Raw genomic sequence first — 17,665 nt, 5'->3', positions numbered from 1 at the left:
TGGAACTTAGGAAGTTGAAGTTGCCTTAGAACCGTCTAGCACGTGGTCCAGGACAGCAGGGGAGACGGCAGGACAAGCCCATTCTAGAGACGGCGCGAGAGCTGTGGAGGGAGCTGAGCCATGACTGTGAGTGAAATCACACTGGAAAGATGTAATTCTGACGGGGAGCTGTGTGACCGCATGAATTTACAGAGTGGAGTCTCCTATGGCTTAACAGTAAAGTACCCGCGTGAATACTTCAGGGCCTGCTTTTCTGCCCCTGGGTTCCAGGCCCCTGATTTTTGACACCTTCAAATCTGAGTCCCCTTGAGCAGTCCATCACCTTTTGTTCATTCCTTGCTGCCTCTTTCTTTCTGTTGTCTGTTCTCTGTTCTGAGCGGCAGCATAGGCTGACGGGAAAAAGCACAGGATTTGGAACTGAAAAACCTGGGTTCCGTCCTGGTTTTGTCATTCACTCTGCTGTGTGTGACTCTGGGCAAGTCACAGCACCTCTCTAAGGGGATGCACCCTCACCTGTAAGAGAGAAGCCTTCTTAGTAATTAAAAATCCCTGCCTGCTTAAAAAAAAATCTGGGGTTCTGCCATTTCTCCCCAACTTTGTCTAGGTCTCTGTCAAGGTTTATTCCAAAAGAATAAAATGTCTAAGTGGGCTTCCTACTTTAGTAGTAACCTTTCCACTGGCCACAAGTCTTTCGAACCTTCCTTGTCCTCAGTCACTGCATAGCCATTTCCTGGGTGGGGGCGTGGGTATGACCAGAAAACAAAGAAGAAGGCTCCAGAGCAGGATGGGTTTGTCCTCTGAGCACGCCCAGCACCATGGAATCAGTCTAGGAGGATGAGAGCTTACACAGTCCTGTTTTACAGATTCCTTGGAACAAAAATTTCCCTTGACATCCCCTGTCTAACAAGTCTGCATTTTCAAGACGCGCACAAGCCCTGTTATCTAAACAAATAAGACGTGCCCCCACTCGTGTCAACCTTTCTTAGTCAATAAAGAATTTTTTAAATGGTCTAAATATGACCCTCTCTCAATGATGGCTAACCCCTCAGTCTTTTCAACCACAGAGTAACTAATTCTGGAATGACCTGACTTGGGTCCCTTGGTCTCAAGGCCTGTGAATTTCAGAGCTGGTCCTTGTCACTTCGTCCGCCCTCCTTGATGTGGTGACGACCATGTAAGGAAAGAGGCACTGGGCCACTTTTCTTGAATTCAGTCTTTGAAAAGGATGTCGTATCTGTGCCCATCTCTCACGGGGCTCAGCGTAAGGACAGGACCACAGGTGAGAAAGAGAAGATCTGTCTTTGTCTGTGGTCTTCTGAACCCATGTGATCGGGGTGTTTGAAAACAGAGAAAAGTGGCTTGACCGCAGACTCCAGTTTATGGAGCAAAGCGATGGTCAGAACTGGCCCCGCCGGCCAGACCTCGGAGGGAGTGCAGCGGCAGCAAAGACGGCTAAGTAAGCGTGAGCCGCCTCCTCCCTCCCCGCCCGGGCAGTGCTCACTCTTTCTCATCAAGATCCTCTTAGCACTTGAGACAAACATCCTGTAAAATAATACCTCCCTTGTCTTTCGTATCGCACGTTTCCCCCGTTATCTTCGGTAATACGCAGGCAGCAGTCAACTGAGGGCCACAGGAACCCGTGATTTAGGAGTTGGTTGATTGCTTGCTTACCTCGGTGATGGAAGTATTTTGCATTTTCTGTTCAGAACCTGATTTTTCGAGGACTTCTAACTGACAACATTGCCACCGAATTCAGAGAAAGGATGATTTGCTTGGGAGATCGCTGTTCAAATGTATAAACCACAGACTCGTTCCCAGAATACTTAAATCTTAAATTTCTCTCGAGATAAGTGTCACAGATCACATTATTGCTATTAGGATTCCAAATCAGTCCACCACGAGAAGTTTCAATCAGGTTCTGTCCCGGGTTTGCTGTTTGCTCACGTCCTTCGTCAGGAACGCGGACCCAGGAATGATTGATGTGCGCGGTTTTGTTCTGATGGGGTTAGTAATTTTGTGCTACTTTACCACGGTGACAGATAAGAGGTTATTACAGACTAGCATGGTGATAAAAAGCATTGCCATACAGATGGCAGGACTGGGGGAATTTTTGGTTTTGCTGGCTGTTAAAGCAATGAAAGGAAATTGAAACCAAAGGAACTCTGCTAGATGCGAGAGATTTGCCTTCTATGTCAGGGGGACAGTGGGAGGGAAACAGGTAAGCTAAGTCTTTCCTAGGAGGCCTTATGTGACTCAAGTCTGAAAGCAAACAGAGGTGCCCCCACTAAGCACCTTATTCTGGGGAAGACACTGCAGGAGCCAGCCGTGACTGTCACCCATCCAGAGGCCTCCAGAATGTGCCCAAACCAACATCTCCTGCTGTCTTGCCTTCTCAAGACAGGCTGAGTTTGGACCGGAGACACCAGTCAAAGAGGAAACGTGTGTTTAGCTGGTCCTCATCCAGTCTTCTATAGGTGAAGAAAATAAAGGTTTGGGAGAGGGGCGTTGCCAACAAGATGGGGGTCAGTACACAGTTTGTCTCATCTTTGAGACCAGTTGAGCGTCAGGCTGAATCACAAGCTGACAGTCAGCACGAGGAGCGGGGGCATCCGAGCCCTCAGAAGAGCCCCGCCTCTCGCAGCCAGGGCCACCTCCTTCCCCTGCCTTCCTGGCTCCTCGCACGCTCTGCTCTGGTGGACACAGATTTTTCTCAAAAGCAGAAGATACTTCTAGAAACATAACATTTGATTAAAGAAGCCATGTTATGGGGAAGCACTGAAGACAACAGATAATCCTGTTGTCCAGTTTTAAGGAAAGTTTCAGGGAGCTGCAGATTACTGCCCCTGGACCACACCTGCGGTGTCAGGAGACTGCTGCCCTCGTGTCGGGGACCGTCTCAGTCCGCTTTGCTCTGAGTTGCGGAACCACTAACGATGTTTGGGCCGAGACCTGTTATACTAGCGGTGTTTCACAAGGTCGCTTTAGTGTCGGTGAGGACGGGGAGAGGCAGCGATCCAGGGCTGCTGTTGGGATGGGGAGACAGAGAGTGAGAGGCGTTATGAAGGGGAAGTGGACAGCTGGGAGCGTCACGTCTGTAATGGGGTGGGGGGGAGAATTTCCCATCGGGATGGAATCAGCATTTTCAGCTGAGAAGGGCTGCGGCTCTGGCTCTCTGGGGCATTTGTCGGTAATCCTGCTGTTTAGGAAACTTAAAGATTTAAAAATATACCACAAAGGCTAAAACAGCAAGTCTAGGCAGAAACGCAATCAAAATTAAAGACGAACAAACAGACAAACCTCAACCAACAGCATCCATCAGTCTTGAAGGGCCTGAGGGAGTTTGTCTTTTCCAGTGAGGCTCCTTCGTGAAGAGGGGTCAATCGGGAGCAGAGAGAATGTTGTGTGTGATGAATTTGAAGCTGTGAGGCTGAGACCAGCTGGGCGGAAGGGAGGGCACCCAGTTGATGCTCTAGTCAAATTCCCTGGAGCCAGTTGCACTGCAAATTCACAAAGCTCATAAAAGAAAACTGTGTCTCAAAATGCACAAGCTGTTCCGGCCTCGCCCACCTCTGGGGCAGTGCGTGGAGCCACAAGATGCCCCTTAGCAGAGAGCATGTCCAGCGGCACGTGTTTGACGGCAAGGCCCCCCGTTAGTCCTGGGGATCAGAGCTTCTCGGAGGACAGTTGGGTCTTGGCTGGTGCATGGTTTTGCTGCTTCTGCCCTAGAAGGGTTCACCTGCCGTTTCTGAAAGTGCCTGAAAGTCATCCTTGGCCTTTTGTTCCCTCTCCCTCCCTTCCCCAGGTCCTCCGGCGGCTCTGACGTCTGTCATCCAGCTCGTTTCATTTCTCTTGTCGTAGGTGCTAACCTGTGGGAAAGTGTTCACGGGTCCACTGTGCGATGGAAAAAATAATGATGGGAGAATGTTTTCATAAAGCTTTACTTACTCCTTATAAGGAACCGTCTTTCACCCTGAAGTTAGGTCCTGTCTCCCTGTAGCCTGGTTAAATGGCCTTTGTTTATGAAGTGATGCAGGTAACAGGTGAGGGGTTTTTATATAAAGATGCTCTGCTGGCCCCTGAGTTCACTTTCTGTGCTGGTTTGTAAAATTGGCAGGTCTGGGAAGCACTCCCGGCTTTAATGCTGCCATCACACTAGCCTGATGGAAGCCTTGCTTCTCTTTAAAACCTTTGTCACGGTCCCCAGTGATGTCATCTGCACAGGGCCTCCTTCCACCATGTCACGGACCTCCATGGACCTTTTGCTTCAGCCAGACTCTTCTGATCCCTGACCTCACAGCCCATCCATCCTCGTGCCTCCCCACCCCTTCCCTTGCTGTTTTCCGGGCGGGAAAATGTCCCATGCCTTCCTTACCTGCTTTTCTAAATCCGTGTCTATTTCAAGGCCCAGTTCAGGTCCCCACCCCAGCACAGCATCACCATCACACCATCACTCTGCACTCCGGGGGCTCTGGACCCTCCCCCCAGCACACACAGCACTGGTTTTAAGGATGGTTAATGATGGATGACTTTCCTCCCCAGCCAGACTTCTTATGCTCTTTGTATCCACAATACGCTCTTATTCAGAAACTGGTAGGTGACTGTCGGGTAGCCGCTCAGAGGGCTCCCCCGCCGTAGCAGCTGTCCTGGGCGGCCCTGTGCAAGCCCTTCAGCCCCATTAGTGCCTTAACTTAGATGCAGCCACTCGTCTGCAGGCACAAATGCAGGACTTTCCAGGACTCCATGTGAAGCTGGACCACTAAGATGCCAGCTGAACCCTCTGTCATTCTAACCGCACTGCCTGCAAAGGCTACTTGTATTTTTATTTCCCGAAGAACCGAGGGCTGATAGGGCAGCGTCTGAACGCTTCGCGTCCCGTGCTCTGTGGCAGTGTGCTCGGCATCCCGTGACGGGAAATGCCTGCCCGGCAGGACAGGGACCGTGCGGTAAGAAATGAAAGAGCAGAGGCAAAGGTGGGGGGAGAAACGCAACAGTCCTGTTTTAGATTGACGAGCTAGAAAACATAAGCCGGCAAAGGGGCCGAGAAAGGGCAGGTGAGTGGCAGCAGCAGGGATGAGTCGGCAGAGCCCTGGCAGGTGGCATCATCTATATAAAGCTGTCGCTCTCCACTTCAAGTCAAGCACTGCGACTTACAGAAGGGCTAGTGGACCTGGGTCCAGGGCGTGAAAGTTCCCGTTTTGGCCCCGTCGTGAGACGCAAAGAGCCTGCACAAATCACCTAACCACATCGTATTTTCATTTTTTCCATCCGTAAAATGGGAACCGGGGCGAGGGATAACGCAGCACCGAACTGCCTTTTCTACCGGAGCATTCAAAAGGATGTTAAATTCTTGTTTATTTTTTTCTATGGCTTCCTTTTTCCTTCCTGTTTTATTAGCCTGGAATTGACGTAGAGCCTTGTGTAAGTTTAAGGTGGACAACATACTAATTCGACTTACATGCATCTTGAAATAATGATCACAGTAAGTTTGGTGAACATCCATCATCGAAGTATAGATACAACATTTTAAAAAATAGCAAATAGATTATTTTTCCCTTGTGATGAGAACTCTTAGGATTTCCTCTCCTAACGACTTTCCTGCTTAACACACAGCAGTGTTAATTCTGTGTGTCCTGTTGTACATTGCAGCCCTAGGGCTCATTTATCCTAGGGTGTTAACTTCTTGAAAACACAACGACTTAATCTTCATCTTATCCTATGAGAAATGTAAAGCGATACAAGAATGATGTCCAGGTTAAGACTGCCCGTTAGGCTGGTTTGGTTGGTAATTCTGTAAGTCGGCTTTGCTGTATAAATAAACCTCTGCTTGCTTGTTTCATCAAGAGTAATAATTTCTTCAGAAAAGCATTGACAGCAATAAACCATGTTGGGTTTCTTTCGCTGATGCCCTAACCTGCTGGGGGCACTTGGGTTGCTGGGGAGGGAGGGAGTCTGCCCTTTCATTTCCACTCGGCCCTTTATAAAGGGGTCCGAACAATGATTACACGACCGGCGCGTTTGCTTTCTCTCCGTTTCTCCGTGGCCGCCTCCGGCTCCTGAGCGCCCGTTCCTGCCGCTGGCCGAGCAGCAGGGCAGACTGTCAGATCAGGTCGGTCAGCCCCGCCATCTGACGGATGCTGTCCCCGAGGAATTAATGGGGCCCCAGCAGACGCCCGCCTCTGCCCTTCCTCCTTTCCACACCCCTGTCTCCGCGTGATGTTGTCCTTAGTGAATCTTCTCTGCCTCGATTGCCTCGAGCTCCTAACTCCTAACCACAGTTTTCAAAAACATCACAGCTGATTTTTACACTCTAGAAGCCCTCTTTCCTTTTATCCCAGCGTATCATTTGAGTACTTTTTTCTACCCGTTATTCCTCTGTTGCCCCGTGTTTACACCTGTTAATATGACCCTCTTCACTTTTTCTCCTCCCCTGATAACTTGTGTCTTTCACTGTTAAGAGTCTTTTCTCCTGTTTCTGCATCTGGGTTGATTTTAAGTAGGACAGGGTTCAACTCTCCCGTTTCGCTTAGACCTTTATTAATGAAGCAGCCTGAGTATTGATATGAAATCCAATCTTAAGTATATTTTTGTCCCCAGGAAATCCCTGGGTTTTCATCCACAGTTTGCTTTTTTCCCCCCTTTCTTCACACATTGTCATTTTTGAAATTTTCTCTGGTGCTGCCACAAATAGAAAAGTCACCAGAAAAAACCGATTTTCTAGTAAAATGTTGTGTCTCTAATGCATATTTATGATTGGAGGATAGCTTTTTAAGATATATCCTAACATTTAAATGATAAGTTCCTCTCTTATTTATATGCAGGAAAGAGCAAGTATATAGTAAAAAAGCAAATAGTCATTAAATGTCAGGAAATAGTACATCTCATTTCAGTAAACAGAATAAATTGTCATTCAACATATCAACCCGTTCCTACAACGTCAGTATAGACAAGAGAGATTATCACCACCCCCGCCAGCATTTACGTCCCAATTTACCGTCATGAAGTCTGTCAATCACTGAGAAATAAAGTCTTTGAAAGGCTGTATTATATCAATTTGCTGAAGATGTCTCAGGATCCTAAAGGAATATTTCACATATGCAAATCCATACATGTATGTATACATACTGTTTTACAAAGTTGTGTTTTTTTTCACATTGCACTGCCATAGAGGGCATAAGTAAGCAAAACTATAAAACCTGATAGGACAGCGAATTAACTCTCCTTTGTAGAAAATGTGGAGGAATACTAAGAAATTTAATACCAGCAAACATGTTCCCTTTGAAACAGCAAATTAGATGTGCAGGAGGATTTTGGTCACACTTCAAAGAATAACGTGCTGAGGTGGAGAGCTGTTCTGTTTACTCTTGCTCGGTGAGACTTCTCTATGGTAAAGAGGATTTTGATTACTTCAAAGCATGTTTGAAGTCCTCACTCTGTGCAGCTCATGCACAAAGACAAATAATCTTCCAAGTGTGCGCCGCTAATATGGCTGCACACTTTTTTATAAGGAAGAGGGACCTGCAGTTTCTGCTTTAACGCCGAGTGGATGCCTCTTTTATTCAGCTATGACAGTGAGGGTCGTCTGACCAACGTGACATTTCCAACCGGAGTGGTCACAAACCTTCATGGAGACATGGACAGGGCCATCACGGTGGACATTCAGTCATCCAGCCGAGAAGAAGATGTCAGCATCACTTCAAATCTGTCCTCCATTGACTCATTCTACACCATGGTTCAAGGTAAACATGATGCATAACTTTCAACTGATTGCTCTAAAACACCGCTAGCACCCAAATAAAACGTGGCAACCCTCATTTTTAAAAAAAAAAAAAATTTTTATTGAACTATCGTTGATCTCCAATGTTAGTTTCAGGTGTACAGCAAAGCGATTCAGTTATACACATACATACATACATATGTATTTTTCTTCAGATTCTTTTCCATTATATGTTATTACAAGAAATGTGAAGTTCCCTGTGCTGTACAGGAGGTCCTTGTTTATCTATCTTATATACAGAAATGTGTATCTATTAATCCTGAAATAGGAGTTTGGGATTAACCCCCACTTTCTAAGATGACTCAGGAAAAGGAAGGTGAAAATACAAACCTCAAGAGATACTGATGAAATAGTCTAGTGTATACATATAATGTTCATTTACTAATATATACATTTTATATATATGTATCATATATATGTATATATGTATATGTTATACATATTTATATGTACATATTTATGTATATGTATATATTACTAAATATCTAATATCTAAAAATACGTAATATCTAAAACAATCTGTTACCCTAGAAAGTGTCTTTTTTTTTCCATTTAATAAAACTAGTAAATCCCCACTCTTCACATGCACCTTCAGATGCACTCGTGCGTCTTCCACAGTTTTCCAGAGCATGTCATCGTCACTGCCATGAGGACTAAAGGGTGAGGCTGAGCCCTTTTTGAATCTGTGTGTGATACAGCATTTGAACCCACATCTGATGCCATTGCTGGAAATTTTATACCAAATTCCACATACCCATTTATGTAATATCTGGACTTTCCATTTTTGCGTCCAGTCTTAGGCATATGTGTCCAACACCTCCATGGTGGAGCCTTCCGCCGTATACCTTTTTGACATAATCTGGAAAAAGCCCATTGACAGTGCCAATGGCCCTTGTGAGGTCCAGCTCTAAGACTAACTGCTAAATCTGAGTTAAACTTTTTTTACTCTTTTTTTGCTTTGTTTTACCAATTCTGTCAGGTCATCTCTATGGTTGTTTAAAATGAGTATTGCCTGAATTCATTTCTTCCCCAAATGGCCCCTATATTATTCAAAACTTTTTAATTGAGGCAACAGCCTACATTATGAGGGGGTGTTTTGTACAAGATAGGACCCCCCTTTTAAAGTCAGTTTCAGAGGGAAATGTCCCCTTACATTTCTGGTACACAAGGTGTAGATATTAAATCTTTCCAGAAGATCTTTAACAAAGGATCTAGGGAAGGGATATCCTTCTCCTCCTAAAAGAACACATCCTTGGTTCCTTGCAAAACATTTACTGCACGTTCCCTGGAGGCTGAACCTTCATTTACTTCATCAAGCAAATGAGAAAAGGAAATCTATTAAAGTGGAGAAGGACTTTAAATTCCCCTAAAGTTTGCCTTTAGTATTCAGCCAAACCCATTACAGCATGAGATGCCAGAAATCCAAGTTGTGATTTTCTAAAAGGACATCCTTGAATACTTTGTTTCCTTATAAATGGAGTTCAGTCCGTGTCTTAGAAACGTGTGCCACCTCAGCCGACCAGGGTTCACGCCACGTCTCCAGAACTCACATGTTCTGCCCCTTATTTTCCAGATCAGTTAAGAAACAGCTACCAGATCGGTTATGACGGCTCCCTTCGCATCATCTCCGCCAGCGGCCTGGACTCCCACTACCAGACGGAGCCCCACGTGCTGGCCGGCACGGCTAACCCGACAGTTGCCAAACGAAACATGACTCTTCCTGGTGAAAATGGTCAGAATTTGGTGGAATGGAGATTCCGCAAAGAGCAAGCCCAAGGAAAAGTCAACGTGTTCGGTCGAAAGCTCAGGGTAAGTCCGCGGCAGCGGGAGGTGGCGACCCCCCAGCCCACCTCGTCGGGCGATGGCCTGTCGGTGAGGGCGGGCCTGGGACACATCTCCTGCCCCTGCTGCTCTGTCGCAAGCCACCCTCATACCTTAGAGCTTGAGTTACAGCCAACCAGCCGGACGTCAGGTCATTCATAGGGAAAGCCAACTATTTGAGAAAGGGGCTTTCTGGATGGAGCTTTGGTTGAAAATCACTTCTGCCCTGAGAGGTTAGGACACTGTGCGGAGCACAACCCCAGAGAGCCTGGGTGGCAAGTGATTCTTGTTTTACTGATACTACTTAATAACTGTATGCTTTTCCTTCACCCACTCAGTTAGGAGTGTTGCTTCCCTAGATGCGGAGGGGGGTGTGAAGAATTGGCACAATACTAAAATTATTCCAGATCATAAGCATGTATATTGAAAGAGATGGGCTGCCCGTTGAAAAGTGGATTCTTCCTCTGCAGCCTCAATATTTTGAAAGTACCGTGTGAGCACACAGAAAAGAGCTCCAGTGTCAGAACCCCTGCCGCCTCCTTGCTATTGATGGAAAACCCAAACTGATCTTATTTTTATGAGCAGTGTGATGACACTGCTGATTACGCGAGCGTGATTGGTCTTTGCCAAATGTCCTCTGTGTTGCCTCTGTGTTGTCTGATTTCATTCCTCCGCCTCACATGGTGGGCCAGACATAGCTAGAAAGCAAGCTGCGATTTACAACAGCTGTTTGGTAAACGCAACCTAGATTAAGTACTAAAACACACGTCACAGGGAACCACCGTCAGACCACTCTAAGCTGAACCAACTCATTCTTTCTATTAGTAAACAGATTTTTGTTTCTCAGATAAATGCAGGTAACTATTCCTAAAATTTCTTCCCTTGCCATTAAAAACAAAACTTAAACTCAAGGAGAGAGAGAAAAATCATGGAGCACATGATTCCTGTCCTTTTTTCAACTCCGAAAATGGTTAAATTTTAAAGGCCAACATTATTTACCAGGACAATCCTTCATGGTAAGAAACAGCTGCGACACACTGGCCCTAGCTAGTTCCAAGAAATAGAAATGAAGTAATGAAGAATCAGTGGATCGAATACAGACTCTCCAACTGACAGCGTGTATTCTAATTCCACTTCAGTTGCAAGGCAGGGGTTTGGGACCCTAAATACATGGCCTCTGGAATGAGTGCTGTCTGCTCCCACCTCACCCGTCCATCTCCCAGGCTGCGGGAGCCAGGATGCCCCAGGTCCCGGGCCCTGGATCACGAGCTGGGGAGGCTGGGGGGAGGTTATTCAGTGAGAGGAGTGAGAAGAAAAAGCAACAGAATATCAGAAAGAAGAAGAACATTAGGGTGGAAGGTACAGTGATCGGCAGCAACACAAGCTCCAGGCTCATTTGGGGGTCATTTTCAGAGGGTCTCGGTCTGTGGCCAAAGTTAACTCCAGCTCCAGCCGTTTCTTCTGCTGAACAGAGGAATGGAGCTGCCGGCGTGCCCGTCTGCCGCCGCCACTGACCGCCGCCCCCGGGCCCGGCTTCCTTGGGCCACTGCAGACTGGAGGCTAGGTCACAGGCTTTGCCTTACTCCGTGATCCCTAAAGCCAGATGCTATGCCTGAATGGGGACACACACACACACACACACACACACACACACACAGACACAGTCACACCTGTACTCGGACACAGGACTTAACTTCATCAAAAGACACAAAGGTCCTGCTCACGTTACTTGGCACAACCAAGAACACAACCCTGAACTAAAACTAAAAATAGGGGTTCTAGACCAGGCTCCACTTTTTACCAGTAATAAACCTTACAGGAAAATCGTTAACATCGGTAAAGCTGATTTTCCTTATCTGTGTGATGGTACCCATGTTATGATACAAAGAATATAATATTATCTAGAGAATATCATAACATTCTGGCACAGACATGATACATATTAGCTATTTTATGGATAAACAGATGTTGCCCTGCCCTGCCTGTGTTTCACACAACTGTTACAGAATCAGATGAGACCGTGTGAAAGTCCTTTGAGAACAGGAGTGATTACATGCTCCGTAGCCCTAACCTAGAGAATTCTCAGCCACTGACACAAAGAGTGGGCACTGAAACCCACACAGCAGACAGACAAGAAGACGTAGGTGCGAAAGAAGAAAGGTTACGGGAAGTGCTTTGCCCAGAAACTGACCATGTGACACGTGGCCCGCCGTTCTTTGAGACCAGCTAGTCTAAGTGTATCCTTTTTTCCTTTTTAACACTGTTTTTCTAGACATTTAAAAAAAAAATTAGGAAGAGTAGAGGAAAAGAGAGAAAATCCAGTTTTGAGTCTCTAGCTCTCGACCTGATTCTAAACGAAGACCTGGCTTTGGGGAGAAAGGGACCAGCTCACGCAGGCAGGGGTGTTAGCTTCTTTGTAAATGGCAGAGCCACATGCCTACACCAACAATTTCGGAAAATACACTATTTAAAACGGCCTGTTCCGTCACACTGAAAGGAGATTTCCAGCTGATATGTGCGATTGCTCGCATGGAGACAGTGCCAGGATCACAAGGGAGGGTTTCTTCCTTTCAAGATAAGATTGGATGTGCCAGCCCTGACTGCTAATTTCCCTCCTCTGTGGCTTCTAAGAGAGGAATTCCGGGGAGAGAGTGATGCTGTGAAAATCTGGTTTGAGGACCGGACTTGGACTCTGCCAAGTTAGGGACCAGAGGACTAAAAAGGAGGAGGACCTGAAGGCCCTGGGGCCTCTGAATCAGGAATGGGAATCAGAATCAGCCCGAAAAGCCACCCGTTGCGACTCCACCCTTTCCTGAAACAGAGGATGTCTCGTCTTTTGCTTTTTATTATCTCCGAGCAGAACGTTCTTTTCATTTTTAAGTTACTGGCCGTAATCTAGCTGTGGGTCTCACGCAGGGTGAGCACTCAAATATTCATTCAACATGTGAAAGAATGAGGAAGAGCCAGGCTTAGAACATGGGTTATTTCATCGCCTCTGGATCTTCCTAAAAGAGGAGCTGTGTGAACGGTGCACCCCTGCAAATGTTTGACTGCAGTAAGCAAACCTAACGCCTGATCAAACAGACCGCATAGATAGAGCAGATACAACACGAGATAGAGTGGCTTAAAGGTGAAAAAAAAAAAAAGGCAAGGAGTAGGAAAGGAAAAATTATATAAGAAACAAGCAACATGACAAGCATTTTCTGTGGAACAGTGCATTGAGAGCAGAGGGGATGGGTACCTAGGAATAACCAGCAGACGAAATCATGGTAGAGATGTGGGGAAACAGAATGAAGATTAGACAGTTGCTTAGCTTGTTCGTAAGCCACATTTAGAAAAAAAAAGACACACATGTACTCATTGCTTGTCTTTGTTTTATAACACAAAATGTTATAATATTTGGTAAATATTCCTAATTGTTGTCAGTGCTGGACTTTGGAACCAGCCTTCGATCAGTTCCAAAAAATGGTTATGGCATTCTAATAGTAAAATTCATCTTCTCAACTTGTCCAGAGTTCTGATGCTTCATAGAAAACATTTAGGGGATTATTTGAAAAAGAAATTCTCAAAACTTGAAAGCGAAAAGTGTGTTGAAGCGCGTACATAAATATGACAGCGTCTTTCAACTCTCATGATGCCAGTCACAGGTGTCCTTCAGTCTGGCAGCAGCGCCTAGACGGGGATGGTCCAGCGCAGTTAGCACTTGCTGATGGGTAAAGAGACACAAAACACTCTGGACAGTTGATGTTCCAACAGGGACGCCAGGGAGTTGAGGTACTATCACCAGTGGACCAGGTCATGAGCCAGCACTTCCTTATCCCCTCCCCCCAACATGCCGGATACACGAATATAACCCCATCGCGCTTTATGTCCTTGAACATAAAGACCTTGTTCAATATCTTAACGCCTCAGTTTTTCAAGCATTGCAGAGGGAAAATCACTACTCCCCTCCCGAAATCAAAGGGATGTTGTGATTCATTGCAGTCATGCTGGACATGATCTTTGAAAATGCGGATTTTTCACGCTTACTTAAAAGAAACACTGTACATCACAGAGGAATTCATGGTGCTCTCTCACCCAGACCCAACATTTGGATTAATTTTTATGTAGCTGGAGGTATAGTAATGATCTGATAGAAGGTTTTTCATCTTAGGTGGACCTCTCAATTTAACTTGATTTTTTTTATATTAAAAATATGTATTAAAAGGCCCCCAGGGCATGGAAAAATGCTGGTCCTTTATGATTATCCAAAAAAAAAAAAAAAAAGGTTGCAAAATTGCCATGATTTCCTATGGGTGTAATGAAACAGAACTGTGTCCCAGGTGGAAACGTCCCTTGACTTCCACACCTTGTCTGCAACACCGAAAGGAGAACATTTGGGCGTGTTTAGATGGGACAGAAAAAAAACAAAGATCTCTTAGTATCTTCTGAGATGTTACATATTGGGCAACAGTGGCTGGTGCCTGGAAACAGCAAGGATGGTTAAAATCCTGGCTTGTGCTGAGAATGTGGAGAAAAACCCCAGCCACATTCTGACCCTTTCCTCACTTCTTCAGCTAGAGGACACAAGAAAGACACTGCGTACATTTGTCTAGATTAGAAGAAAAAATTCAACTGCTGTCCAGATGTTTGGGCTCGCAGTGCTTCTGGCGGTTTCTGTATGGTGACACGTTTGGTGTGGGCTCACACAATGACAGTGGCTGACATTCACCTGAATGCCATGGTGTAATTTAGTCATGGTCCCAAACCAGAAGCCCAGTAGTGGGGAGCAGGCAGCGCAGAGAAGGGGTTCCACACCTGCCTTTTTGCCATTCTCCTGTTAGCAACCAAGCAGTCATGCCAGGGCTGCAGCCCAGATTTCGTCTGCTCCACCCAGAAGAAATACTGCAAAGATAAAGGAGGATTAAGGATGGCAATAAAAAAAATCGAGATACAAATTAAAATGAATACAAGTAAAACACAAAACAGATGGGGCAAGGCTGGGGGCACACAGTGCATGGAAACTACACAGTAGGTCCTGCTTGGCTATTTGCAGCCTGGAATAACCCGAGGAAGGAAAAGGAGGGGACAAACCTAAACATCTTGGGTTTTTTTTTTTTCTCTTTCAAATCACAGTGTGAGAACCACAAGAGCCCTAGGAAGCCATTAAAACTGTAAAGCCTCTTCTTAAGGAGTCACAAATGTTGTACAAATAGAAGCTGAAGAGCTGGATTTGAGCTAATGTGATAGCAAATCAAATCTTTCTACTGACTTTAAAATACATATATTCGTAACACTAGCCAGTAGCTTCTTTCCAAGGTACACAAAGCATTCTACAAACCTAAACTCGCCAAGTCTCACGTAGGCCACAGGAGGCAGAGGTCAACCAACCCGCAGACATTTCCACTTGGGGAAAATGGGAGCCGGGAAGCCTTCCGCGGGCTGGTCAGAATCGTATAAAGTCAGTGAAGGGCGGAGCCTGAAGGCTCCGGTCTGACCTCTTTCTTTACAGATGGACAAAGCCGAGACTCCGAGGGTTGAGAGCCCAGAGTCAGCGGCTCTCGCCCTGTCAGGGATGGAGGTGGGGCGTCCTGTCTCCTGGGTTCCTCCTCCGAGCGCACACACCCCTGCGCCAGCCCCTACCAGTTGCTCCAGGGTACCAGTGGCTTTTCTTTCTCCCACATCAGCTGGATCTGAAATGACGGAACGGAAAATTTCAGGTCTCCTGACTCCCATCCAGGGCTCCACTTTCTCATTCACTGTGAGTCACCTCTCTGGGTGCTTCTCCCCCAAGTCATTTTGCCAAACAGGCATGAACTGCTTTCCAGCTGCTGTGTTTACCCTTCCATGGACTTCACAGTGCTCCCCTTGAAGAGCTGAATTTAGTTTAAGGAGTATTTTTTCATGGGACCTGTTTAATGGCCATGATAGAAGGCACAAGTTTTATCCCAGAGTTTACATAAACATATGTGTATATCATATATATATTTATGTATATAGCGGGGAGTGTGTGTAAGAGATGAGTGGGAGCTATTGTGAAGGTTTGAGCTAGGACATGGTCATGTAAAATTAAGATTTTTTCCCCCTTGACTTTTAACGGTCTAAACAGTGGGTGAGCATTCCTGTGTGTACAAGCCACCATCACCGCAAAACTGCACCAGAAAACCAGAGCAGACTGGCCCTGATCTCACTCTTAGAGGGTCCCCAGTCTACAAACACCACAGACTGTAAAGTAGAATTTAACTAAGGCCACATTTCCACTGCCAATAACGATGCTGGTGGGTGTGTGTCTTGGGTCACAGACAGTAACAGCCAGATACAGTCAGAGATTCTGGATGTGACACAGAGCCACACGGAGACCCTGTTACAACAACGGGTGCTAGATTTGTAAAGTCAGCACAGTGGTCAGAGTGTGTAGATATGGGAGTGGAGGCTCTGAAGCCCTCGCCAGTTAGCCAGATGTTATCAAAGAAAAAGGCAGGCCAAAAAATTGTGACATTTCAGCACTTGGCCAGAAGCAATGATCGTGTTTGTAACCTCCTGCTATTTAAACTAATTAATAATTTACAGTAATGTGGGTTCCAGCTTCTACTTAACTGCTCTTCAAAGGGCTAGAATCACATCCACCACCGTTTTATTTAATGTAGCCATGATTAATCTAGTAAGCAATTATTTCCCAATGTCTTATGGGGTGGGGGGGGTGGTTGGGTCTTAGAGTAATTTGCAGAGCTGTCGTGTTTACCACCTTCGTATCTTCTGAGCAAACTTTAAAGCATTTTGGTATTTTTCTTATCAGTTGCTTAAGTTTACAAAATTTAATTGAAAAGGTTTTGAACAAATGCCAGGCTGTCTGTCTGCTTAATGAAACCTTTTAAAAGAGCAGTTAATCTGCTGCCTTGCACTTGCGCCCAAGAAGTTGCTAAATTAATTTACTGACAAAGAGAATCAATCATCATAAGTGGTGTTTAAACAATAGTGGGGACCCCGAAGAGTAATAAGGGGCTGCTCTTGGAACAGCGTGATTTTTTTATCATCTTGTTTGTGTTGTAACAGGTTAACGGCAGAAACCTCCTCTCGGTTGACTTTGATCGAACCACCAAGACAGAAAAGATCTATGATGACCACCGTAAATTCCTCCTGCGGATCGCCTACGACACGTCAGGGCACCCGACGCTCTGGCTGCCCAGCAGCAAGCTGATGGCCGTCAACGTCACCTACTCATCCACGGGGCAGATTGCCAGCATCCAGCGAGGAACCACGAGCGAGAAAGTGGATTATGATGGACAGGGGAGAATCGTCTCCCGGGTTTTCGCTGACGGTAAAACGTGGAGTTACACGTACTTAGAGAAGGTATGCCTGCACGGGGACGGTAAACACGGGGGGGGGGGGGCAGTGACCCAGGAGCATAGCGGGGGGGGGGGGGCGGTGGCACGTGACTGAGCTCCGGTTACTATCCTGAGTCCCCGTGTGTGAGTCACATTGGTACAGCAGTGACGAGCTTCTGCCTTAGCCAGTGTGTTTCTCCTGAGTTCAGTCCTGCTCTCTGAGACCCTTTCCAGTGGTGTATGCGGTAAACAAACCGGCACGCTCCCTGCCATGGTCACACATCCACCGCGTTCACGTCCTGGAGCGTGGAAGTCATTTGTGAGTCGTCTTCCGTGCGCGCCCTTTCATTTAAGGAAGAGCCTTACGCGGACGCACAGTTGAAGCCGTCAATGTTGTGTTGTTGCTGGTGGAGCTTCAACATAACCGTAACAGGCACATAGGTCCTATTTATGCGTTATTAACCGAAAGTGACTATTTTGAGGAAGCCACATACCCGGTCCTCTGTGGCATCCCCCCGTTTCTTCTTCATGTTAAGGGAACCCATTCTCAGGGCCTGTGCACAATATCCAAAAAGACTTCAAGTTACAGGCGTGCAAAACACTGGGTCATAGACACGAGGTTCGGGGTAGTGACTGGGGTCAAGAGGGAATGATAGTAAAAGAAAAGGGGAGGAAAGGCAAGGGCCGTCTCCCTGTAACTCCTTTCTGAAGAAGTGAGTCCACCAGAGAGCATGTTCGTGGACTGTTTCATTTGCCTTTGAGATGA

General features: G+C 46.2%; 1 protein-coding gene across 1 annotated transcript in view; it reads left to right on the top strand.

Moving 5' to 3' along the window:
- TENM3 (teneurin transmembrane protein 3) overlaps positions 1-17,665 on the top strand; it is a 540,843-nt gene that overhangs the window by 510,064 nt on the left and 13,114 nt on the right. The window contains 3 exon segments of the mRNA XM_032468497.1: positions 7,561-7,736; positions 9,348-9,583; positions 16,628-16,924. Of these exon segments, the coding sequence (XP_032324388.1) occupies positions 7,561-7,736; positions 9,348-9,583; positions 16,628-16,924 (709 nt within the window).

Source organism: Camelus ferus, chromosome 26, assembly GCF_009834535.1.
Source record: "Camelus ferus isolate YT-003-E chromosome 26, BCGSAC_Cfer_1.0, whole genome shotgun sequence".
In the NCBI taxonomy this organism is placed as follows: domain Eukaryota; kingdom Metazoa; phylum Chordata; class Mammalia; order Artiodactyla; family Camelidae; genus Camelus; species Camelus ferus.
Note: the sequence above shows the minus strand (reverse complement) of the source record. Positions and strands in the feature narration are given on the sequence as shown.